The sequence below is a fragment of the Anolis sagrei genome, chromosome 3, assembly GCF_037176765.1.
Source record: "Anolis sagrei isolate rAnoSag1 chromosome 3, rAnoSag1.mat, whole genome shotgun sequence".
NCBI lineage: Eukaryota > Metazoa > Chordata > Lepidosauria > Squamata > Dactyloidae > Anolis > Anolis sagrei.
Window position 1 is genome coordinate 199,956,889 of NC_090023.1, and position 24,565 is coordinate 199,981,453.

Here is a 24,565-nt window from a genome sequence, read left to right on the forward strand (position 1 = left end):
CCTTTTCTATTTCTCAAAAAGGAAAGTGCAGATTTTTAAAATTATTTATTTGCTTTTCCAAAAGACTGGATTGTATGCATTGAGTGAAATCCTATTCAGACTCCTTTACTTAAAGATATACACTTGTGATCGTTTCGCATTCATGATCTTTGTGTAGCCTAGATGATACATAAGGCCCATGAAAATATCGAATTCCCACGTACTGAACAGCAGCCACGGCAATCTATTGGGATCTGTTTCCTTGTCTTTCATAAAGCACAAGCAACCTCTAGCATGGTGGAGAATTGCAACAAGGCCCCTACTTCTGCTTGTTATATGGGAGATTGTTCATGAAAGGGGATGGGAATAACAGCTTTTCCCCAATCAACAGGGGAAGAAACCCCTGTTGATTGCAGCTGCCACTGCCTAGTAAATTTGGATGGTGGGTTGGGAGAGTCATTGCATAACACCATAATTTATGTATCCATACCTCCCCAGCTGGATTCTAGCCTAAATACTTGATTTAAAGCAAGAGCAGCACTTTCAGAATGTGACAATTGCCATTTTCAGAGTTTCTACATTACCTGGAAAAGATTAGCTACTGATACAATAACAAAATGGTTCGACAAATAGAATAACTCAAGCTTCCACCATGTATCTAACTTGACTGGACATTTCATTTTGAAGCCAGAATCACAATTCAAATTTCTCAGTTTCTGAATTAATTGGCCAAAATAAATAATGAAAGTGAATATCGCTTGGCACCATGATACTTCAGCGAAGGCATTGTAACCATATCAACAAATATGGACCCATTGAAAGTTTCTAAAGAGAATTGGGGGTGAAGATAGGACAATACTTTTATAATCCAAGGAGAAGGCACAGCCTGAAGAAAGATGTGCCAAGAACTGACTCAACATAAAAGAGATAGAGCGCACAGGACACAGAGCTCAGAGCAAGATCGGTTCAATCCTCAACTTTGTTTTCTGTAATCTCTGTTTTATTCTTTTGTGGTTACAAGCATCACATGAAGCAATGAATATTTAAGAATTATCTGTACAGCCAGAAGTGATGTAGGAGGTGATGGGTTTGTCCTAACTGATAAAATCTATCAAAGAGCCAGGCTGTGGCTCTTGATAAATTTTCAAAGAAAGCAGATACTCTACTGATTTGCACCAGTAAAAACAATAAAAGCTTCAGTTCTATTCAGTGCAGTGTCTGGTGTAATACAATTCAAGAAAGGAAAATAAGCTAGAAAGCTTATGAAAAACAACTAAAATTATCAGACAAATACAAAACACTGAAAAGACAGGAGACAAGTAGATTATTTCACTTGAAGAAAAGAAAATTGAAGATTGAGTCTGTTACAACTAATCCTAAAGTCCTAGTATGATTCTGACCTTCTAGTCTGCCATAGTCAAAACAAGCTGCATGTGATAAAAATAATTGAAATGTTTACAAATCTTTCCAGCAGTGTAATCCTATACAGGTTTACTCAGAAATAAGTTCTACTATGTTTATTTGGTTTGCCTTCAAGTCAATGTACAAAAATAGCAATCAAAGAAATGACTGCTTACTGGAGTTGGAAGATTGACTAAAGGTCACTTGAATTGGTGATATGTCTACATCAGTGGTTCTCAATCTGTGGGTCCCCAGGTGTTTTGGCCTACAACTCCCAGAAATCCCAGCCAGTTTACAGCTATTAGGATTTTTGGGAGTTGAAGGTCAAAACCTCTGGGAACCCACAGGTTGAGAACGACTGGTCTACATCATGTTTTAAATACTTATGTTCTGTTTAAATGTAGAGTTCTATACTACCAAACATTCAAAAGAAATTTACTTTCCTATCGAAAGTGTTTTGCATAAAAAGTTACCTGTACATAAAAAGTCCGAGAACTTGTTACTATTTCAAAAAGATTGTCTCTCATCATTATATCACTGAAAAACAAACAAAAACATTTATTTATTTAATAGTCTTTAAAATCAATACTATAAATTTTCTTTGACAAATTTCTTTGAATTTTCTGGCTAACACCACATATAAGTGAGGTCTCAAAATAAATTATGTTACAACATTCTGTATGAATGGACACAGGTACAGAATACCTCAATTAACAAAGAGTCTGAGTGTCAAGTTCCTCTTCACAAAAGGTTTTTTACACATATACAGGTTCTCCCATTCCTCCTCCTCTGTCTATGTGAAGTTTGTTTGTCTCTTCTTGTCAGAAGATTGCCAGAACATTATGAAGGAAAGATGGAGAAACTCTGGCTTTCAGTGTTGAATTGTAGCAATATGTCCACAGCCAACATTGCAATCACCAAAGCTTGAACTGGGAACAAGCAAGATTCTATTCTACATGATCCTATTAAAGTCATGTGTTCCTACCTACAATAGGCAAGGAAAACAGCAGCAGCCTCTAGGACTACTTTTTAAGTATAGATGAATAGTACATGAGGGAAACATCAATTAAAGCCATTTTTTGATAACTGCACGGTCAACTTGTCATACCACTGAAGTGCCATCATCCTATCATGATCCAATGTTGTTAACTCCACATTACACATCCTCAAACACTGTCTCATACACATATGGCCACTAACCCAGGTGTTCTTTCTTAAATTCAATATTATCAACAACAAAAAGAACAAAAAGCATTTAGAAGGTATTTCAAAAATGTATTTCTCACAGTGTCATAATAGAAATCACTCTTTTTTATACACACTGGAGAAATTGGTATAAAAAAAACCTAGCAGCCTTTTCAGTTGTATTTTGCATATGTATATTTACCTCAATTAGTGGCACTTCCCTTCATAACATCCCACCAATCTGTTCTCCCAAGACTTTTAACATGTGCCCTTACTTAACCTTTGGGTATGATATACTACCACCACAACTTATCCTGCTATTTCTAGTTAAAAGAGCCCATATTTAAAGGAGTTTGGCTTTAGTATCATGGAAGGAGAAAGAATACTACATCACAGTGAGAGATGATGTGTAAGTAGGTTTCCATGTTCTAACAGAATATTTACCTTAACATTTATTCATCTTAGAGTTCTCACCTTTGTTTACATTCCTGGACTTTATTAACCTCTTTCAGTGGTATAATCCGAAGAGGCTCCTTATCCTGGAAAAAAAACCCAGAAGATTTACAGGGTTATTTCTTAAAAGTAAGCAGAACTATTACAATCCAAAAAGAAATGCCCTATAAAAGTTTGTTGATTGGCAAGCCCAAAGGAAGATATTACTAAAAATAGCATGTACAAACCAGTGAAGCAAAACTCCAGTTGGCTTTCGTAAGATGTAAAGGTAAAGGTTTCCCCTTGACATTAAGTCTAGTCATGTCCTACTCTGGGGGGTGGTGCTCATCTCCATTTCTAAGCCAAAGAGCCAGCGTTGTCCATAGACCCCTCCAAAGTCATGTGGCTAGCATGACTGTATGGAATGCCGCTACTTTTCTGTCAAAGTGGTACCTAGGTTGGCAGATGCTGGCGCTAACAGCAGGAGCTGATCCTGCTCCCTGGATTTGAACCACCAATCTTTTGGTCAGCAAGTTCAGCAGGTCAGCAGTTTAACTTGCTGCACCACCAGGGGCTCCTTTAATAAGATGACCTTCCAGTTAATTTCATTTTACGTTGATTGCAAATGGGAAAAAATAAGTAAACAAACAAATTACTGAGCAAAAAGAGTTCATCGCTTTTCATTTACTAAGACTGACAATGAAGAACAGTGCTCATGAAGCAGCAAATGATAACTTTATTATATGGTGCTCTTACAATTCATAGATCCTTGGTCTACTTGCATTTCACCTTCTGCTCCATGACCCCACAATTATGAATGATTTTCATTCTCACATTGGTGAGCATGCAAAACACATTAAAACTGATACAATATTGGAAAAAGATTTTCATCACAGGCCTCTATTTTTAATATCCAGACTTTTGATTCAATATGCACTTTTGGTAACTTGAGAGAAATGCTGTTCTGACCAGCAACTGCTAACCCATGCTTCTAGAGTGTTCTGGATACATATTTGAGGTGCACATGCATGACTTCCCACTTGCCAGATTGCAATTATATATTTTCTACTACATTTTCCTCTCCGTTGATTAATAAACATAAATACTTATGTCATATATAGCTAGATATGCGGTTGTACTTGTTAGAGAAGTAGATATGTATATTTCTATGCTGCTAATTTATATTTATGTTGTTTGTGTAATGTTAAAAGTATTATACCATATAAGTACAGTTTTAATATAATAACTATTTTAATTTTGAAAAAGAGATTTCTGTGCATATCAATTTCATATAAATGACTGTATACTTAAAAATTTAAATGATAATTTGAAATTATTCCATATAAACACCAAACAAGCAAAGGAGAGAAGAACAGAACAGAACACAATTCCCATTGTTAATATAAAAACAGAAAAAAAATGATTTGCAATTTGATTGCATACAAAGAACTCATTTCTTCTGACTATGGGAGGCATTATGACAACTCAAGGATTATATCTATTTCAAGTTGATTCATGTTAAAGTTCCAAGACAGGATATGTGAGGATATGTGGCTAAAATGCTGTAAGAAGCAGTGAGGCCAATTATGTTGGCATAGGATGTAATTATCAATATGTTGCTAAAAGCACAGAGCAACATAACATCAACAAAAAATATCTAATTGCTGAAACAGCACATTAGTTGGAATGTATGAAAGTTCACACAGTTTGTTTCCAGTTTAACCAATACCATGTATGAATTCCTCATTCAATCTCTAACACCAGAATCATGCGCCATCATGTGGTTATTGGAAGAAGAACAAAATGCATGCTTTCATGAGCTGTTGCTTCATATAAAGTCAATATCATAAAAGCACATTTCATGCTGACTTTATATATGACAAGTTCGCCTGGAGACTTAAACACCAGTATAATTGATAGGAATGCAGAACAATCATAGTGGAAAACAGGAGGCCCCAGTGGCGCAATGGGTTAAACCCTTGTGTCAGCAGGACTGCTGACTGAAAGGTCGGCAGTTCGAATCTGGGGAGCAGGGTGGGCTCCTGTCTGTCAGCTCCAGCTTCTGATGTGGGGACATGAGAGAATCCTCCCACAGGATGGTAAAACATCCGGGCATCCCCTGGGCAACGTCCTTGCAGATGGCCTATTCTTTCACACCAGAAGCGACTTGCAATTGTTCAAGTCGCTCCTAACACACACACAAAAGTGGAAAATACAGTAAGATTATGACCACAATGGTTCCATTTTTCAACAGCATATGCTACTACATATGCTTCTATTCTAATTTCAGCTACTATCTTTTCCCCATATATAAAAGTGAACCTCCATAGTCTGTGTTTGAGTGGAATATTATTTCTATTTTACACTGAAGCCATAAAGAATCCACAGTATCTTTTATTTTAAAGTTATTAAAAAATATCAACTTGATAATTCTTAGTTTGTTAGGTTGCAATCCTAAACATCTTTTCCATCAAAGAATATTCAGTGAACCCAAAAATAAAATGTATTTCTCACATCATCTACAATCTCAGTTTATCTATTTATCAAATTATCTACAGGCATTTTTACCGTGTGAAAATCGGGTGTTCTAGTCTGCCTTTAAACTATTAAGTCTTACTTTTACAGGCATTTCAGCTTTGAAAGGGTGGGGCTGCATACAAGAATAATCCATATGCAGATAGTCAATTGTTAATTAACATACTGGTAGTTTATGGACAGCTTTCCATCTGCTCATAAACTATTTACATCACCTGGATTTAAATCAACCTATCCAGTCCTGAGAATGAGGAACAATGGTCAACTCCCCAATCTCTCTGCTCCCCATCAGCTTCAAATAACATTTAAAAGTTCAATCAATTTTTTATTTTTACAAAATAACATTATAATGCAACGCTAAAACACTGGATTAGGAAAGCTGTGTCTAAAACAGTAATTCTCAACTTGAAATAGAGAATACATGGAGGCTTTTAAGCAGAGGCTGAATGGTCATCTGTCAGGGGTGCTTTGAATGCAATTTTCCTGCTTCTTGGCAGGGGGTTGGACTGGAAGGCCCATGAGGTCTCTTCCAGCTCTATGATTCTATGGACAGCAACAAGAAAATAAGGAAGGACAAAGGAGATTGCTGAACAGAGTTTCCAACATAAAAGCTACACTAAAACAGTGTATGTTTTGAAAATGATTTTTCCAAGAATGTAAAGCTAATCCAAAAAGGACAATTGGATACTTACCAGTTCAGATTTAAAATAGCCTATTGTGTTTTCATCTAACTGGAAGTACCTTCTTTTCCAGTTCTTCATCTATAGAAATCAAACAAAAAGAAACACAATTTAATTTAATTATATCCACAAGCCCCCCCCCCCCCCCCCCCACACACACACACAAAAGGAAAATATAAACTGAATCCACTGCTTTTAGCAAGAACAGAAAGAACACAATCTAACCTCCAAATTAATCAAAGGTTCTAATTTATCCTCCCTGGTTTATCCCAATCTGAAGGATTCACTCCAATTGATGCTACCATAAGTATTCCATTTGCCAATAAGGTAAGGCTAAAAATAGACATATTCAGAGCCATTTCAAATATCAAGTCATGAAGCACTGACCTTATTTCTATACAGTGTATGGCTCATGTCATATATACCAATCCAACTTTACTTGCATCCATAAGCCACTGGTGAACATATGATAGTCCACATAACAAACTGACATAAACTAGAAGTTCATTACACAGAGGTTATTTTACTTTGATCATGTATTTTTATTGCACATTGTACATAATGAATGACATACTATGAAGTGAGAAGAAGTCCTGTTTACAGAATGAGAATCGTATTTGTCATTATATCCATTTGTGCAAACAGATCCTAGGTTTCATTAATAAATCATTACCTTAATTTTTCTGAGAAAAACAAATATATAAAAGCAAGCAGCGACTACTTAACCGTTCAATCACAAACATTCAGTCAAGGTAACTTCAGTTAAGTCGAATCAGATAATTGAGAGCTTTCTCAATAAAGTTCTGAAAATTAGCTTCTTTACTTTCACCAAGAGTCATAGCCTGCTCTGAACTGCCTGGCAATAAGGTCACAAACCAGAAACCTCTTTTATCTGGAAATATATCCTACTTGCTTACCACCGCTCCTTGTTTAACACAGTAGCCAGCTTTGATCACAGCATTATCTGGGGGATGTTTGGCAGAAAAGTAAGGAAGGTGGCTTTGGGACCGTTTCAAGTAGTTTTTATCACCTTCACCACATTCATTTACCTCTTCTTTCTAGAGAAAAGCAAACAAAACAGCTTAAGAGGCCAGGCCTAAAATTCACTACTAATAAATTAAGCAAAAACCTTTTTTCTTAGCATTATTTTAGGTTATAACTCCTATTCTGGGCAGTACTTTAACCAGGATGTCAGAAAACGTGGGAGTTATGTATATAAATGTGCTTGCAGCTTATCCCAGATTTATTTCATGTCCATAAAAATCCCTTACTATATCATATGTTCTGGATTTGTATCCATACAAACAAAAACTAAAATGTTTACAGTCATTCCAAAAGTTTGGAAATATAGTTGAACAAATAATTCTGAACTGCTGGCAAAAATTAAGAATTAGGCCTGTAAGAATCAAGATATTTGGGGGATTTTCTCCTGAAGATCCAACATTATGCTCTTCGATACTAGTCTATTATAGAGCTGAAATATTTTTTAACAATATAGGAACTAGTCTTAAAGTTTCTGGAAGCCAGATCAGCAGGTTGCTAATATTCCTTCACCTGAATTTATCACAAAAATATGAGTTATGTAAGAATTATCTATCCAGCGTCCTTCACCTGTATTTGCTATAACCACTCTACACCAGCAATTCATAAATAAGTATTTTGACAGAAGTGTTAGTGGATAGAGTTATATATAGAGTGAAAACAGGTCACCCATGGGCAGACCTCCACTCATGGACTGTCCTACTAGAAAAGGGGAAAAAAGATTTTTAATGATTCCCCATCCAGAACCTCTGCAATATTGGAAAAGATGTTCAGTGGGCTCTATGAAGCAGAACACGAAGTGGCAAGGCTACCTTAACCAGTAATGTAACCTTGCCACTTCTTGTTCTGCCACCACCCTTCACTTCTTCCTTTAAGACCCATGGTGAATTTCAGCCTCTCCCATGGCAGGTGTCTAGGTCTTATCAACACAGATACATACTCCTACACTTGGTTTAAACAATAAAACACAATCATTTAATGAATATTATGACAGGATGTTAAAGTAATGATATACAAAAAATATATATCTGGATATCACACTTTATAATCCACCTGAACACATATCTGAAAAGTACACTTGTTGCTCTTTAAATGTCTTCAAGTAGTTTCTAACTTATGGTTTTCTTAGAAAGCTTTTTCAAGGGGTTGCCTTTCACTCCCACTGAGACTGAGAGAATTTAACCAGTGGGTTTCAATGGGTGAGCGATAATTGTAGCCCTGGGCTCCAAAGCCCTACTTCAAAACACAAATCACTACACAACATTAGCTCTTTCCTTATCAATTCACAGGAGCAAATATTGGATTGTGTATGCAAAGCAATCCACGTATAAAATTGGTAAATTTCGCAATTCCTCTTACTGCAGGAAGTTATCCACCTATAGCAGACGTTCTCAACCTGTGGGTCCCCAGATGTTTTGGCCTTCAACTCTCAGAAATCCTAACAACTTTTAAACTGGCTGGGTTTTCTGGGAGTTGTAGGCCAAAACACCTGGGGACCCACAAGTTGAGAACCACTGACCTATAGGGATAACATTCTGATAATCTAGTACCTTTAAGCAAACTTGTAAATTCTATTAAATGCAATCATACCTGAGTAGGGGTTATTATAGGAACACCACCAACAATCTCTGTTCGGTAAGACATTTGCTTCTTTAACCCTAGATTTTCAGTGTGACATGCTAGATTATCACTTTGAGTCAGTGGCTCGGCCTGCTTTGGTACCTGAAAAACATATGCACTGTTAAATTGACTGTATAAAACTCTATAAGCAATACTCTTAAAATTCAAAAAGACTAGCGAGATAAAACAGGCAAATTATAGGAATAAATATCTACCCATTCTTTTCCTTATCAAAAACACATGCAGTTATATTTAAGATAACAACTTTCTCTAAAAACCACTGCCACAAAGCTGATCAAATTATTCCAGTTTCATAGTGTCTAAGCACTGCTGGTCAGGTGGAACACAGATCACACACCCAATTTAATATATCAAATTCTCACAATAAAACTGATATCTTGCAATTTAAGGTGGGTTTTCATATTACCCTTAACAAGAAGCTTGGATCTGTGAAAATTTCTAGACCGATTTAAGTCACAAAATACTTATGAAACAGATTTTGAGTGGCAACTGATATGTTCATGGGGTCTTAAATTGTATAATCACCCATGCCTAATAAGTTGACTTGAACTTGGAATGTAAAAAATATTTTTTCTAAATTCTTCCAAATATAACATGTATATGTGAAATTACCCTATTATCATACCCAAAAGTTACTTACTGTGATTTTGGTAGCTTTGTTCAGGACATTTACCCATTCAACTAAGTCTTGCTGATCATTGGCTTGTAGGAAGTATTTCCTCATCCCTGCATTCATGACTATTACAAACGACAGAAGAGTGAATGGACTGCATTAATTTTTAAAAAGTTTATAGCTTGCTCTACGTCAGTGGTTCTCAACCTGTGGGTCCCCAGATATTTTGGCCTTCAACTCCAAGAAATTCTAACAGCTGGTAAACCCTGGGGACCCACAGGTTGAGAACCACTGCTCTAGGCAATATAAAAAAATTAGAGACAGGGGAGGACACCACACTCAAAATCTGCAATAAATCTACATTTAATGCTTTAGTAACATATATGTGTCATGAGGTTGCCATCAACTTATGGCATCCTTATGAAGGTCTCTTAGTTCTTTAGAGCTCTGGTCAGACTTTCAAAGCACTATTGTCCCAACCCCCATCCATGTCTACTCATCCTTCCAGACAATATACAAGTCAAGGAGGGAGCATGCATATATACTTGCTATGTGAAAAATAAAAAAGAAACCATGTTTTCAACTTCCTACATAACCACTGATTCCAAAATCTCCACTGCAGAATTGTTTGGTCACTAGTCATGGGCGTGGTAACTGTTTCAGCTGTTTAATTCATGCTTTTGTACCATTTGTTTCATTTGGATGGCATGAAATGGTACACCCCCACCCCCACCCCCACCCCCGGTACAAAAGTATCGGTGAAATGAAAGGAAAGTGGGAATGGTAACCGTTTGGTCACCTGATTGGCAGCAGGCCCTGGCAGGCACAAAGCGTTGGGTCTGCATGTCATGTACACTCTCTCTTTCTTTCAAAGCAGAGTGTGTGTGTGGCTTGCAGGCCCAAAGTGCCTGCTCCTGCCAGGGCCTGAAGCCAAGCACTGAGCACCAAGTAAGCGGTGCTTGGCGTTCAGGTGCAGGCCCTGGAAAGCATGGGCACTTTGGGCCTGCAAGCCACACATGCACTCTTTTTTGAATAAAAGTGTGTGTGTGGCATGCAGGCCTAGAAATCATCGATGCCTGCCAGCGCCTTTCTTGGCCTGAATGGTTGTGCAGCAAGGCCACCGGCAAATGCGATGGAGGGCAAGCCCCGGCAAGCCGCCAGCAAATGTGGCGTGTTCCAGTCCCGCACCAAGTATCCCACCATTGGTCCGCCCCTAGCTCTGCTAAAGAGACCTCAATAGTGGCGCAAGGTAGGTTTCCCGATTGAAGGGGGAAACGGCAGGAAGAAATGGCAGCGGAGCTGGCTAGTTTCACCCCTCTAGTCCTAAAACTGAGGGTAAGGGGAGAGTGGTAAGCCTGCACATTGCCGCCAATGGGACAAAAATATTCATTTTTTCAGACTTGGGATGAAAAGCTCACTCGGAAGGGCACCTATTTTTGCAAGAGGTGCTCAAAAATTAAAATGGGGCCTTACGAATGGAACAAAAATAAACAGATAGTGATTCTATATAAATGCACAAGACTATTGGTCACAACTCATGCACCTGCAACCTAAAGAAATACAGAAGAACAGAAGAATTATTTTCTTCTTTTATACACACTAACCACTATTACAAAATTAATAATATCCAATGATATGGTGGCTGTAATGGATTCAGATCTAAATGTAGAGTCTGAATGACATTTTAGAGGAGAAACATTCTCATAGTTTAATTAATTGTATATAGGAAAAATGGATTGAAATACTGTTCATAAAGACTGTGTTCTATACTGTTGTATATCAGAGTAGTAGATGTGAAAATATATGTTCATATGGGGTGGCGGTCCACTTACTTACTTTAATAGTGATACAATAGAAAGTGAATTGCTGCAAATGCATTAATATTCAGGAATATTCTGTTCATTGTGCATCTTTACTTGATCATAAATACAGGTAAGCAGAAAGCCTAGGGAAAATGGTGCCGCAGTATAATCAGATGTAAGGCAAACTGTTGCATGCAAGCTGTGGCAAGACTGAAAATGACAACCAGATGACACATCACAGTCTGTAAGCTACCTTTAAAAACATCCTTATCACACATTATAGTGACCCAACATCATGATTCAAACTCTGACACTGTTCTGCATATGGTTCAGCTTCTTTAAAATTGAAGACTAATTAATTAAAATTTGCACCACCTCAGAAAAGGCAGCTGTCTTTAAACCTGTTCTAAGCAAAGGGCTAATCCAAACATTTGCAAATCTCTTAATAGGAAGCAGTCCTAGGGAGAGAACATGTCCACAAACTAGTATTTCACAATACACTGTGTGTAAGCGTACAAGTACCTTTGGTATCAATGTATACATTTCCCCAAAACTCCATAAAAAATGAATGTGAAATCCAACAAAAAATACACTTATGTACTTTGTGTTAGGGCAAAGGGGCAAATGATCACAAATTACTGTTTGTAACAATAAGAGCCAGGATCCAATAGTAATGATAACATCCTCTTCCAGTTAAGAAAAACCAATAAATAAATCTGAACAAATAACTGCAATATTCACTAGTAGCACGATTTTCTAATGTGCAAAGTTATCACCAGAGATTTGAAATTAATGCTTGCTTCAGACACTGTAGTATAAATCTGTTCTATTGATTTATTAAAAAACGGAGAGCAATTACAAGACATTTCCAACCACAGGCAGTCCCTAGTACAAAGAATTCATAATGAAGAATGGGGGTGAGACAACAGGAAATGAAAGAAATCTACCCCCAAGAAGGAAAAGGTGAAGCTTTATCACTGGTCCTTGTTTCCACAACAAGCCATTTTTTTCAAAATCATTATCATAGGGATAGAAACTGAGGTGAAATCTTTTGAACAAGGGCACAGATAGCAAAACAAATACCACAGGGGTGTTAACCCTTCCCGACTTACATTTTAAAAATGTACCTGTTCTGACTTAAAATTCAACTTAAGAACAATGCTACGGAACCTATAGTGCTCATCATTTGGAGACTGCCTGTATTGTGTTTAAAAAGTGATATTGTGTTTAAAAACACATATTGCCAAGTTGTTTTTAAATATAATTATCAATTCAAGCATTTTATTAAAAAATAAATCAATTTAAATTTCTAATAATGTACTCTATGAACCCCTTTACCCACTGGGCCAGTACCCACATTTTCACCTACCCACATGTGACAAAATGCACATTTTCAAGGAATCTTCTAGCTTTTTCAGGCAATGCTATGGTATACTTCCACCAGAAGTTACCATAGTCTCTCACTAGAGGGCCTAGCAAATTCCTTATGAGGATCTACTACTCAGATACTTCCATTTGTGTCTTACAAGGAAAAAGAAGAACATCTCGTGGTTTTAGAATTTGAAAATAATGGAAAATTAAAAGCTGTCATTAAAAACTTACCAAAACAGAATTCTGCTTTTGGCCTCAGTTTAGTTGCATCACTAACCTAACAAAATTAACAAAATTCATGTTATGAGAAATAAATCAAATGCATATCAAAAGGTATATCACAAGCTTCAGATCACGTACTAGAGAATGAGATGAAACTGGAAAGCTACAATGAGTCTAATTTCACCGTAATTGGGAAAATTGGATAAATGTTAATAATTGTCCATTTAAGATATCAAGATTGTAGTAAGCAATGCAAATTTTCATTGTCTGACCTTAATATATAACAAATATATAATAAATCAGTTTTTAACAAAAAAGGTAATAGCTCTAAAAAAAAATCAAGCCATTGCAATTATATGTATTCAATTAGCTTGTGAAAATTCAGTTGTTTCATTAATATAGACATCAGAAGTTACAATGATAATAGACAATTAGTTGCCTTTTAAAAAAGTAACATTTGCTCCCAGTAAACAATATATCTTGCAAATCATGGAATGCAACTATTTTAGTAACAGAATTACTCAAATACTTGATTCTGATTCTGCATGAAACTTCCAAAAATTGACTTTTATAAATTTATAACTCCTTAACTGTTTTGCATATTAATTTCTTGATTGTGTAAACATCTAAATGTCCCATAGTTCATTGATCCTGAAGCCTAAAAACTCAGAAGTAGATAAGAATTAAGAAGTCCAAGGTTATGTTAAACATACGCTGAGTTCTGTGAATACTGTGGAGATAAATTGATGCTAGACTAAATCAAGCCTGAATTCTTCTTAGAAGCCAAGACAACTAAACTAACTTTGCATATATCATGAGAAGACCTGACTGAATAAAAAAGACAATAATGTTTGGTAAGGTGGAAGGCAGTATAGGAAAAGAGAAAGACTGCGTTGATGGATTCACACAAGGAAGCCACAGCCCTGAGTTTGCAGGACCTAAGCAGGGCTTTTGATGATAGATTGACTTTGGAGTATCTCATTAATGGTGTTGCTAAAGTCAACTTGATGGCAGTTAATAATGCAGGGAAGAATAAATGTACTTACACACATCTTACACATATATAGAAAGAAGTGTGTGCACACTATATTGGGAAACATAAACAGGCCATGTTGGAATGGTATAAAAGGATATAATTAAAAGGATGCAAAGATACTGTAAAAACTTCTTAATATTTATTTATTGTGCCAGAAGCGAATTGAGGGTACAGTTATTATGTATTTAGAAACACAAACCAAGTTAAAAAACTTGTCATTATGCTAAATTTTCTTTGACCAGAAGCTAGCCACTTGGGAGTGCCTCAGGTGTCAGTGAAAGAAGATCCTCCACTGTGCATGTGGCAAGGCTCAGACTGCATTGTAGTAGGTAGTCTGTGGTTTGCTCTTCTCCACACTTGCATATTGTGAACTCCACTTTGTAGCCCCATTTCTTAAAATTGGCTCTGCATCTCACGGTGCCAGACCGAAGCCTGTTTAGCGCCTTCCAGGTCACCCAATCTTCTGTGTGCCCAGGAGGAAGTCTCTCATCTGGTATCAGCTATTGATTGAGGTTCTAGGTTGCTGAGGTGTTTCTGTGAGTATCTCTGTAGATTTTTGAAAGCTATTTCTTGATTTAAGGCATTGGCTTGCTAGCTGATATCCGAACAGAGGATGGGCCGGAGATGTCAATGCCTTGGTCCTTTCATTACAGGCTGCTATTTCCCGGCTGATGTCAGGTGGTGCAATATCAGCTAAGCAGTATAATTTCTCCAACTGTGTTGGGCATAGACATCCTGTGATAATGCAACATGTCTCATTAGAAGACACGAGAGAAGCCTTCCCACAGGATCATAACATATCCGGGCATCCCCTGGGCAATGGCTTTGTAGACAGCTGAGTCTCTCACACCAGAAGCGACTTGCAGCATGCAACCAAACAAACAAACTGCTTAATAAAATATGTTTGAATTGAGTATAAAACTGATACAATTAAAATCAAACAATTATATGAATAATATATATATATTAAAGCCACACAGGCTTATTAGCAGTAGACAAGAATTTGATATGTAAGACGTATATAACAATTGTATTGCCTCATTTGTTTGTTGACTGTAATAAAGGCATCATTGATTGATTGACATTTCTTGACATTTCTCAACCAAGTATTTCCAGATGTCATATGTTGGAACATTTGGACCTGTTTTCCAAATATCCAACCCTTGTGGTATTTTTTTTTAGTAAAACCACAAAAATACTACATGAGAATATTGCTGCCTTCAAATATTATATTCAAGAACAGGAGTAATGTCACTCAATCAAGTAACTATTTTCCAATTTTATGACATGATGTAGTAAGGAAATGCAAAGCAATTAAAGTATTATATGTAACTATAAAACTGTTTTTTAAAATAAAACAGGTAAATAAGCAGCATAGATATCGTTTCTGTTTTATGTTTGGATTATGAACACAAAACAGTAACCATAAATTGTCGAAGGCTTTCATGACCAGAATCACTGGGTTGTTGTGTGTTTTCCGGGCTGTATGATCATGTTCTAGAAACATTCTCTCCTGAGGTTGTGAGGTCTGAAGATGCCTGCCATAGATACAGGCAAAACGTCAGGAGAGAATGCTTCTAGAACATGGCCATACAGCCCAAAAAACACACAGTAACCCAGTAATCATAAAACTAAAATCAAAGAATTATAAACTAAATATTTAATCCCCCCCCCCCCCGACACACAAAGAGAATTAGTTTCATTGTTTTACAGTGATACAAACTCAACACACATATATGTTGAAAGTTGTTCCCATATTACTGATTGTATTGTAATTATTATACTTCATGACATAATTTAGAAGTCTGCTGCACATCTCTTTACTCTGGTGTGGCCACTACAAGATGAGAAGCATTTATTTCTACTACACTTGACCCAATTCCAACAATCACAAGCCAGGCATTACCTACAGATGCTGCCACACCTGTCTTTGTTCAAGCACTTAATAAGCCTCGAAGGCATGATTAACCATATTCCTTTTACATCCCAAACAGAAAAGTATGGCAATTGCTTCCAATTGAGCCAGGTTAGAAAGCCATACATTAAAAGTGAAGGCCACATCCTGCTTTGTTAGGAAACCACAATTTTCTAATTTAGACATAATGGGAAGCTATGGTTTTGTGGAGAGGATTTAGCTTTCTTTTTACCTCGGCTTGATCAGGCAAAGGATGAATTGAAGAAGGGCGGGTTACAAACGCAGAAAATAAATAATAATAAATAAATAAACCACAATGTAGTCATTTCCATGAAGCCATTTTATCCAAACTAACACAAGATGTTATTAGTTTCATCCATTTTTCTCAACTCCAACACATCATTTTTTCAAATAGTCCAGGGGCAGACAACCACAAGGGGAGGGGGGAGCAGAGGCATTTGACCATCACCCAGATCTCTATGACTGTCCCCACCAATATTTTCAAAAATAATAGTAACTGAAAGCTTACACTAGGCACAAGGAATGTGCTAAAACAGTATTCATACAATTTTGCCCCCCACAGGCTTTGCTTTTAGGCTGATTTCTTTTTCCAGCAATGGGGAAACGAACAGAGCTTGGATGGCCACTATTTAAAGTATACTGATAATTAACTGTAGTTCCTAGTTTAGATTTGACACACACTGACAGATTTGAGAAAACAGATTTTAGCATGCATACTATTTTCTGCACATAAGAGATTTGACAAAGATTTCAGAATTCTGGCTTTACATTATACCAATCAGATGTTCAAAAGACACAATTCAACTTCCATCCAGTATAGTCCTAAGCCATTAGACCAAATGTATAAACTTAACTGTCTTCAAATTATAAAAATAAATCAGAATGCATTTGAAAATGTAATGTTTTCCAGAGTGCACATACCTTTGAAATATAGGTAAGTTTAATGCATCCAACTGGTGGAGATCCAGAGGGAAGGTTCTGTAGTCAAGAACATAAACTGCATGTGAAATGAAAGCTACTAATTAAGAAATAATAATAATAATAATAATAATAATAATAATAATATTTATATTAATACTTTATTTGTATTCCATCCTATCTCCCCGAGGGGATTCAGGGTGGATTCCAGCATACACAAACACAAAGACAAACATTCAATGCCTAGAACTAATGAAACACAGATAAAAGTAAAGGTTTCCCCTTCTGTCTCTGAGAAGTGGTGCTCATCTCAATTTCTAAGCGAAAGAGCCTGTGTTCTCCCTAGACACCTCCTAGGTCATGTGGTCGGCTTGACTGCATGGAGTGCCATTTACCTTCCCGCCGAAGTGGTACCTATTGATCTACTCCATTTTTTTATTATTTCTATTTTGATTACCAAATATATATCTTTTTAAAATCCTATTAAGGGAAATTGTGAAGCAGACTTATTTGCTTTCCACTTTTCCTTCTACTATGCTGCTTATGAAAGGTGAACCAGGGATTCTGGAAGCAGCTTGTTGTTGTTCATTCGTTCAGTCGTCTCCGACTCTTCGTGACCTCATGGACCAGCCCACGCCAGAGCTCCCTGTCGGCCGTTACCACCTCCAGCTCCCTCAAGGTCAGTCCAGTCACTTCAAGGATGCCATCCATCCATCTTGCCCTTGGTCGGCCCCTTTTCCTTTTGCCTTCCACTTTCCCCAGCATAATTGTCTTCTCTAGGCTTTGCTGTCTCCTCATGATGTGGCCAAAGTACTTCAACTTTGTCTCTAGTATCCTTCCCTCCAGTGAGCAGCTACTGTTCACCTTTTCTGTTGTAAGCAGACACATGCAGCAAGAATATGATCAGAAAGGTTTTATTGTAGTTTTTACTGGAGAAGCATGGCTGCAGCATGGGAGTAAAACTCTGTGCTTTCTCAATCCTTCCAGTACATATTTTGCTGAAAAGGCTTCCAACTAAACTGAGGACAAAGAGGAAAACAGAAGTCTGCACAGGCAGGAAAAAACATTGTTAAAACAGGGGGGATTTTTGTGTGTAAAGGCTTTGTTTAGTTGAGGTGAGTCTGTATAGGCCATCCAGTTTTTCACACCAGGGATTTCAATAATTCATTCCAATAATAGCACTAAAATGGCCTGTCACATTAGCCATATCTATTAGTAATCTCATCTTTCATGGTCCATTTTAATTGGCAGTGGTGACTAGATCACAACTTCAGAAAAACAGTTAGGATCCTTCCTGACAGGCCCTATATCCCAGGATCTGATCCCAGGTTTTCTGTTTATCCCAGATTATCTGGCAGTGCAGATCCATATAATCTAGTTTAATGCAAAAAACCTGGGATCAGATCCTGAGATATAGGGCCTGTCTGGAAGGACCCTTAGTTCAAAAGAACCCACTTTCAATTAGAAATCCTGAAATCAGACTATTCATACATTTATCTGGCCCTTTAAAAAATGTGTCCAGGAAGAAAGCATAATGTATCTGTTTCCAATGATAATCACTTCAATTATGACAATAAATTCCCCCTTTTCCCAACAATTCTAACCAAATATATAAAACAATCAAACACAAAATGCAAAGATTACAGATCAATATTTAAAGAAATTGGACCATCTTTTAAAAGCTAAAGTTAACGTAAGGTCTTTTGAATTCAATGGCAAAAAGAAAAAGTAATCTCAGATTAGGGTACCTGTGGATTATCCATGTACCACACCAAATTTTCTTCTTTTGTGTCCAGTATAAAATATCTCCGCAGAAATTTTCCACTGTTTTCATTTTCTTCAATGTCGAGAAAACCACAAATACGATTTTGGCGATCCACATAAGGCATTTCTAAACTTGAACATTACACTGAAAAACAAAAAAAAAAGCACCAAAAGTTTGCTTTACCAGAAAAGTATGAATCAAATTTGTTCCGTCACTAGTTTAATTTAATCCACCCATCTCTGAGCAGCTCCTTTTCAGGAAAAGGGGACATATAAACAACATAAATTCCATCATCACAGCAAAGATTTAGAATACCTTTAGTGAACATCATAGTTTCACATATTAATGACATTATTATTATTATTATTATTATTATTATTATTATTATTTTGGAAAACAACAAGATTAGTACACAGCAAACAAGATCACTATGCTGGCTGCTGTATTGGATCACACGTCAGACACTTCTCAATATATTATTATTATTATTCCGCTTTATCTCTCCCTCAGGAGACTCAAAGAGGTTTAACATAAAAGTATCAGTATATAAATTTAAAATATACAAATATGCAAACATTAAAACAGGATTAAATATAAACAGTATTTAAAAATCTCAGTTAAAAACCATTAAAACATGTTCAAAGTTAAAAACCAAAGCATCCCCTGAATTGATCTTTAAAACTTTCATCTTTAAAAGCCTGTCCGAATAAGAAAGTTTTAGCCAGCTGCTGGAAGGACAGCAGGGAGGGGCGGGGCACTCTGGCTTCCCTGGGCAAGGAGTTCCAGAGTTGAGGGGCAGCTCTTTCATTCCCACCAACCGGGCTTGAGATGGAGGTGGGACTGAGAGAAGAGCCTTTCCTGAAGATCTCAGGGCCCAGGCAGGTTCTAACAAAAGGATGCGCTCCGCCAAATAACATGGACCTTAACTGTCTAGGGTCAAATAGCCTAGACCTAAGCCATCTAGGACATTTATAAAGCATGAATGCTGCATACAGAATGTTGACCAAAACCTTATGGTTTATATAAAAATTAGAATACACTCTATATTACATTAAAGTCACTGTAGTACACTAATATTAGCATTGGATAAGAGCAATAAAAGACAAGGGTTCAAATCTCCACTTGGCCATGGCAACCCCCCTGAGTGACTTTGGCAAAGTCACATTCTCTCTCAGACTCAAGAGGAAGAAAATGGCTAATTCCTTCTGAGTAGGTTTTGCCAGGAAAACCCAGTGACAGGTCACTTTAGGGTCACAGTAGTCAGAAACAACTTGAACACACACATCAAAAATGCATTACATCATGCCAAAAATGTTTAAAAGTTCCTATGCTGTTATACTACATACTTTGGCCTACTGTCAGCTCTAGCTGGAAAGGCCCACAGAACAAATGTGGTTTATTTGTATAAATTGCATAAGTAAAAAGTGTTTTCATTAGTGTCTACTCTAGTTGGGACTAACTAATAGGATTCGGCCCTTCAAATGCCATGATAGTTATCTATAATTTGGTACTATTATAGATTTAATGTACTTCTTTTGTTTTATTCCAATGTTTGATCTGGTTTGTCTTGTTTTTATATAAAATTAAGCTTCACTGCCATCTGTTTCCAATTACAATATTTCACAACGTAATAGTCACACTTTTCCCCCTTCCTCCTCAAAAAGGGGGGTGCAATTATTATGTGGTGAAATATTTTGAGACCTGCAACTGAGGAAAACCCAGTAAGCGTCTCCCACCGGTGTTTGTGGGTAGGTGAAGGCTCACTTGCCTGCACACTTACCAGCCAGAGTTAACAAGTCTTCCTCGGCTGATGGCAGCTTTTGCCCACCTATGCGCCTGCTCCTCAGAACTACAGGGGCTGCGACTATTATGCAGGGAATATAAAAAGACCCTAACCCGGACCCCAAAAAGAAGGGTGCAACGATTATGTGTTGGGGACTCTTATGTGATTAAATATGGTATGTAGTCTATTTTAGCTCTGGTCAGGATAGCCAAAGTTCAAGACCAACCATTTTTACCTTGACCCCATGTGCCAGTATTATACATGTGCCAGTTGGTTACAACTATTTCTTAGTCTTTTGGAAACTCACTGTTGACCTGCATATGACAGTTCATGAGCTAACACTTTCCCCTCAGACTACTGCTTTAGGTATCCCTGGACTATTTGATTGCCATATGTATATAGCTGCCTACTTGGTTGATGTGTTAACTCTAATATTTTCAACCAAAGCTCATGTGTCACTCGTTAAAATATAGTCTCAGTAGACCAGACTTTCAAAAACCTTGCTGGAGTTTGAACTTTTCCCATAACAGCACATAATAGGCCAGGTGTATCAGAAATGTGATACGACTGAGATATGTGTGAAGTTTCAATATACTTTTTCATGTTTATTATTGTTTGGACTTGTCAGGCAAAATGAAATGAACACTAGCAGTGAAGAAAGACTGGGAGGAGAATGAAGATTTGGGGCAAAGAAATTGGGAACATGGACATTAAGCAGTAACCAGAATTTTTAATTGTTTTTTAGTCTATTATTGCTTTGGCTATTATCCTCTAAGACAGTGTTTCTTAGAGCCCTTCAGCACAGCCATATAACCCAGAATATCAAGGCAAAAAATCCCATAATATCTGCTTTGAACTGGGTTATCTGAGTCCACACTGCCATATATTCCAGTTCAAAGCAGATAATGTGGGATTTTATTCAGCTATGTGGAAGGGGCCTTTAAAATAACAACTAGAACATCTATTCATTTTCTAATGATATTCTGAGGAAGTCAAAGTATATTACAAATTTTAGCAATATCAATTTCAAATCCCATTCTAGCCAGATATTCTCCAAGTAAATGTGTAGCTCTCAATATATGATATAAATATTTATAAATCAGCTATAAGACAAAGCAGCATATTAATGCTTTCCACAGACTTTTACAATTGTGTTCTCAAACTGAGACCAATACTTACTTGCCTAAAATTACTACATGTGAAAGAACAAAATAGGGGGAGAACCTAAAAAATTAATTCTGTGATGCTAATGAATTGTCCATCAAATTTCTTGCAGTTACAGCGTTTACATTTTTGGCCAATTTCAGCTCCAGGGAATCGATAATTATTGAAAGAAAATCACAGAATGTGAAATAATTAAAATGGACAATGTGCCACATAAGTGGTGCAAAATATGTATAACATTGATGAAATTTAACTTTATTTCAAATTTAGCATAAAAAAAGAATTATTGCTGCAATACCAAGGCTTGTTTTGGTAACCTCATATAATTTCTCCATTTAGCTTGCTATTACCCATCAGCAAATCAACAAAAACATATTGGGGTATAACTGGTTAAACAAATGCCTCCTATACAACATTTTCTGACGACAGAAACATTATGCCACAGTTTATTACTTTACTTATTTTTTGCCAGAAGAAATGCTGGCAAATCTACATACAAGTCAGACAGGATGTGGAGATGCCTGTTCACTGGGCTTTGAAATGACCCTAAATTTTAATTATGGTTGGGTACAGATGTTCCCCTGAATCTTGGTTCAAGTTCCAAGCTATGCATTCTTGGGTGGATGAGGTTATGCATTGACACAGACATCCTAAAGTAACCTGTTAACGTATATATGTGTGAATTTAAAATGTTTGTATGCAGTATTGTTTTAAATTTTACTGTGAATTATCTTTTAACTGATTGCTTTGGAAGCACCATTGGGTCCCACCCTGGGAGAAAGGTGGCATAAACAGGCAATAAATAATAATAGCCCTATGGGTTTCATAGAGTTTTCTTTGGCAAGGAATGCTCATAGGTGGTTCTTGGAAATATATCCACCATCTTATTTACATTTTAAATCTTCCTTTTTGGTAATCAGTGACTTTCAAGAGAAATGAGGATGCTCAGTTGTGTGTTTCTTTCCACTTCAAAAAAACAGAACAAAATTTTAAGTTTGATGTGTTTTTTAGTAAACCTGGTTAGAACTAGCTGTGTGCCCTTTCTGTTGGTTGGAGGTTTTGTTTATAAAAAAACACTATTGGCAAACCTAAGCGCTGTCATAGATAGCCAGGTATATAGCCATTAGCCAGGTCTCAACTTGGTACCAAAATAAAGTAAGTATCATTCTTGGTCAGCTTCCCAAACAAGTAGGATTCTATAACAGGGTCACCACTGCAAAGAGGACCCTCTCATGTATCTTCACATAATCCATAACTATCAAAGATAAGCCAATTTAAGAAACAAGCAATTAAACATCTTAAATCTGTTTCTTCCTGATTTCCTGCTATGTTCCTGATATGCACAGTTCTGGATTTGCTTTATCCGCTTGTCAATGGGTCTACTAGTACAATTGCTAAATACCAGACTAATTAAAATTATCACTTTCACATTACAGATGTGCACCAATAAGGCCTGTTCAGGAACAAATGGTTAGCATCTCCATCTTCTTTCATACACAATGCCATACTACCATAGAAATTTCATCTTGCAATCTATTTCCTATCCACCTCTGCATCAATCTGGAGCAATGGTTCTCAAACTGTGCACTGTGGAGCCCTTAGGGCATGCAGAAGGAGGTTGGACTGGGTGGCCCATGGGGTTGGTCCTATTATTGTTCTTATTTCAAAGGCTGGGTGGCCATCTGTTGGAGGTGCTTTGACTGTGCTTTTCCTGCAAGGCAAAAGAAGGTTGGACTGAATGGCCGATGGAGTTGCTCCTATTATTATAACAAAGGATGGATGGCCCCTGAGGTCTTCCACTAAAATACTGTTAGGTGTATGCTGGTAAAACTGTTCTTAATTTTAAATACTGTATCGTTCTTTTCTCTTTCTTGTTTTGCACAACAAACAAGATATTTCCAGTGTGCATATGAATTTGTTCTCTTTTTTTCAATTAGTTCACACAAACATTCTCCATCTATCTGCTTCTGGCCTGGCCCATCTGTCAAATTTTAAAATGCCCCAGTGTCCAAAAATTTCTTGGGGCTCCACGAGAAGCATTTCTTTCAAAAGGACTCCATGGCTTTAAATGTTTGAGATCTAGAGTGTTCATATCTCATGTTGTGCAAATACCAGTATAGCCTTCTCCTAGCAGTTTCTGTGCCTAAAACGACAGATGACAGATATGGCCTCGGATTCCCTAGAATGATTGTTCTCAGAGATTTTGACACATTGTCAAAAGTCTTTGGACTGAAGATATTTCAGGACTTCTTGACCAGTGTGATTAAAGAAAACTTTCCTAACCATTTATTATTCAAAAGAACACCCCAGAAGAGACCTGAAGTCTAATTCTCGTTTGCATTTCTTGGATTTTTGCGTTGTTTGTATCATTCAGAGTTTAAACTACTCTTCTAGTACCAGACATTTAGTATTCTGAAGTGCTTTTTTGCTTCTTTTGCACAAAAAAAAAAAAGAGAGAGAGAGAGAAAGAAAGAAAGAAAGAAAAGAAAAGAAGAAGTTCCAGCAGCTTTGGGAGTGTCAGTGATGTGGGTGGGAATACTTTCCTCACCCACATTCCAAATCCTTTTAAATCATCTTTCAGATTTGGTTTTGCAACATAAATTTTCTTGGCTATCCTGTGAGATGACCTTGGCCAAGAGAAAAATAGTAAGTAGGGATTGCTTCCAATAGTCAAATACTTTCATTATCATCAGCAAAAGTATCCTTCCAGTTTGTCCATCTGGAATGGAGCTGGAAAGTACTGTATTGCTGCGATTCTGTAAATTTTCCCCAAGGGCCCAATATCTTTCTTGCTCACAAATGTCCTCTAAGGCATGCCCCCCTCCCACCTCCAAATGTTCCATGGGTGAATATCAACTCTCAAGAAGCCCTTTTTAAAACGGGAAGAGATTCTGCTCACTGCCTGTTGTGGGTGGGGGGGTGGGGGGGGGGGAGAGAGAAAGTGGATGTCAGGTAGATGTCTTGTGATTATGCAGAGCCTCGCTTTGAGCATCCCAAACTAGGTAATCAGGAATCAAACCGGTGGAGAAAGACAGCAACTGCTTGTGTCTAGTACTGTAAT

At 37.1% G+C, this 24,565-nt stretch overlaps 1 protein-coding gene across 7 annotated transcripts in view; it reads right to left on the reverse strand.

The window, feature by feature from the left end:
- PLEKHA1 (pleckstrin homology domain containing A1) overlaps positions 1–24,565 on the reverse strand; it is a 49,093-nt gene that overhangs the window by 6,022 nt on the left and 18,506 nt on the right. For all 7 annotated transcript variants that reach the window (XM_060768568.2, XM_060768569.2, XM_060768571.2 and 4 more), the window contains 9 exons: positions 18,541–18,701; positions 16,796–16,852; positions 12,912–12,957; positions 9,535–9,632; positions 8,844–8,975; positions 7,130–7,270; positions 6,225–6,293; positions 3,040–3,104; positions 1,854–1,917 (listed from right to left, as the gene is read on the reverse strand). In XM_060768568.2, the coding sequence (XP_060624551.2) occupies positions 1,854–1,917; positions 3,040–3,104; positions 6,225–6,293; positions 7,130–7,270; positions 8,844–8,975; positions 9,535–9,632; positions 12,912–12,957; positions 16,796–16,852; positions 18,541–18,681 (813 nt within the window). In that variant the 5' untranslated portion in view covers positions 18,682–18,701. The remainder of the gene's footprint in view (positions 1–1,853; positions 1,918–3,039; positions 3,105–6,224; positions 6,294–7,129; positions 7,271–8,843; positions 8,976–9,534; positions 9,633–12,911; positions 12,958–16,795; positions 16,853–18,540; positions 18,702–24,565) is intronic.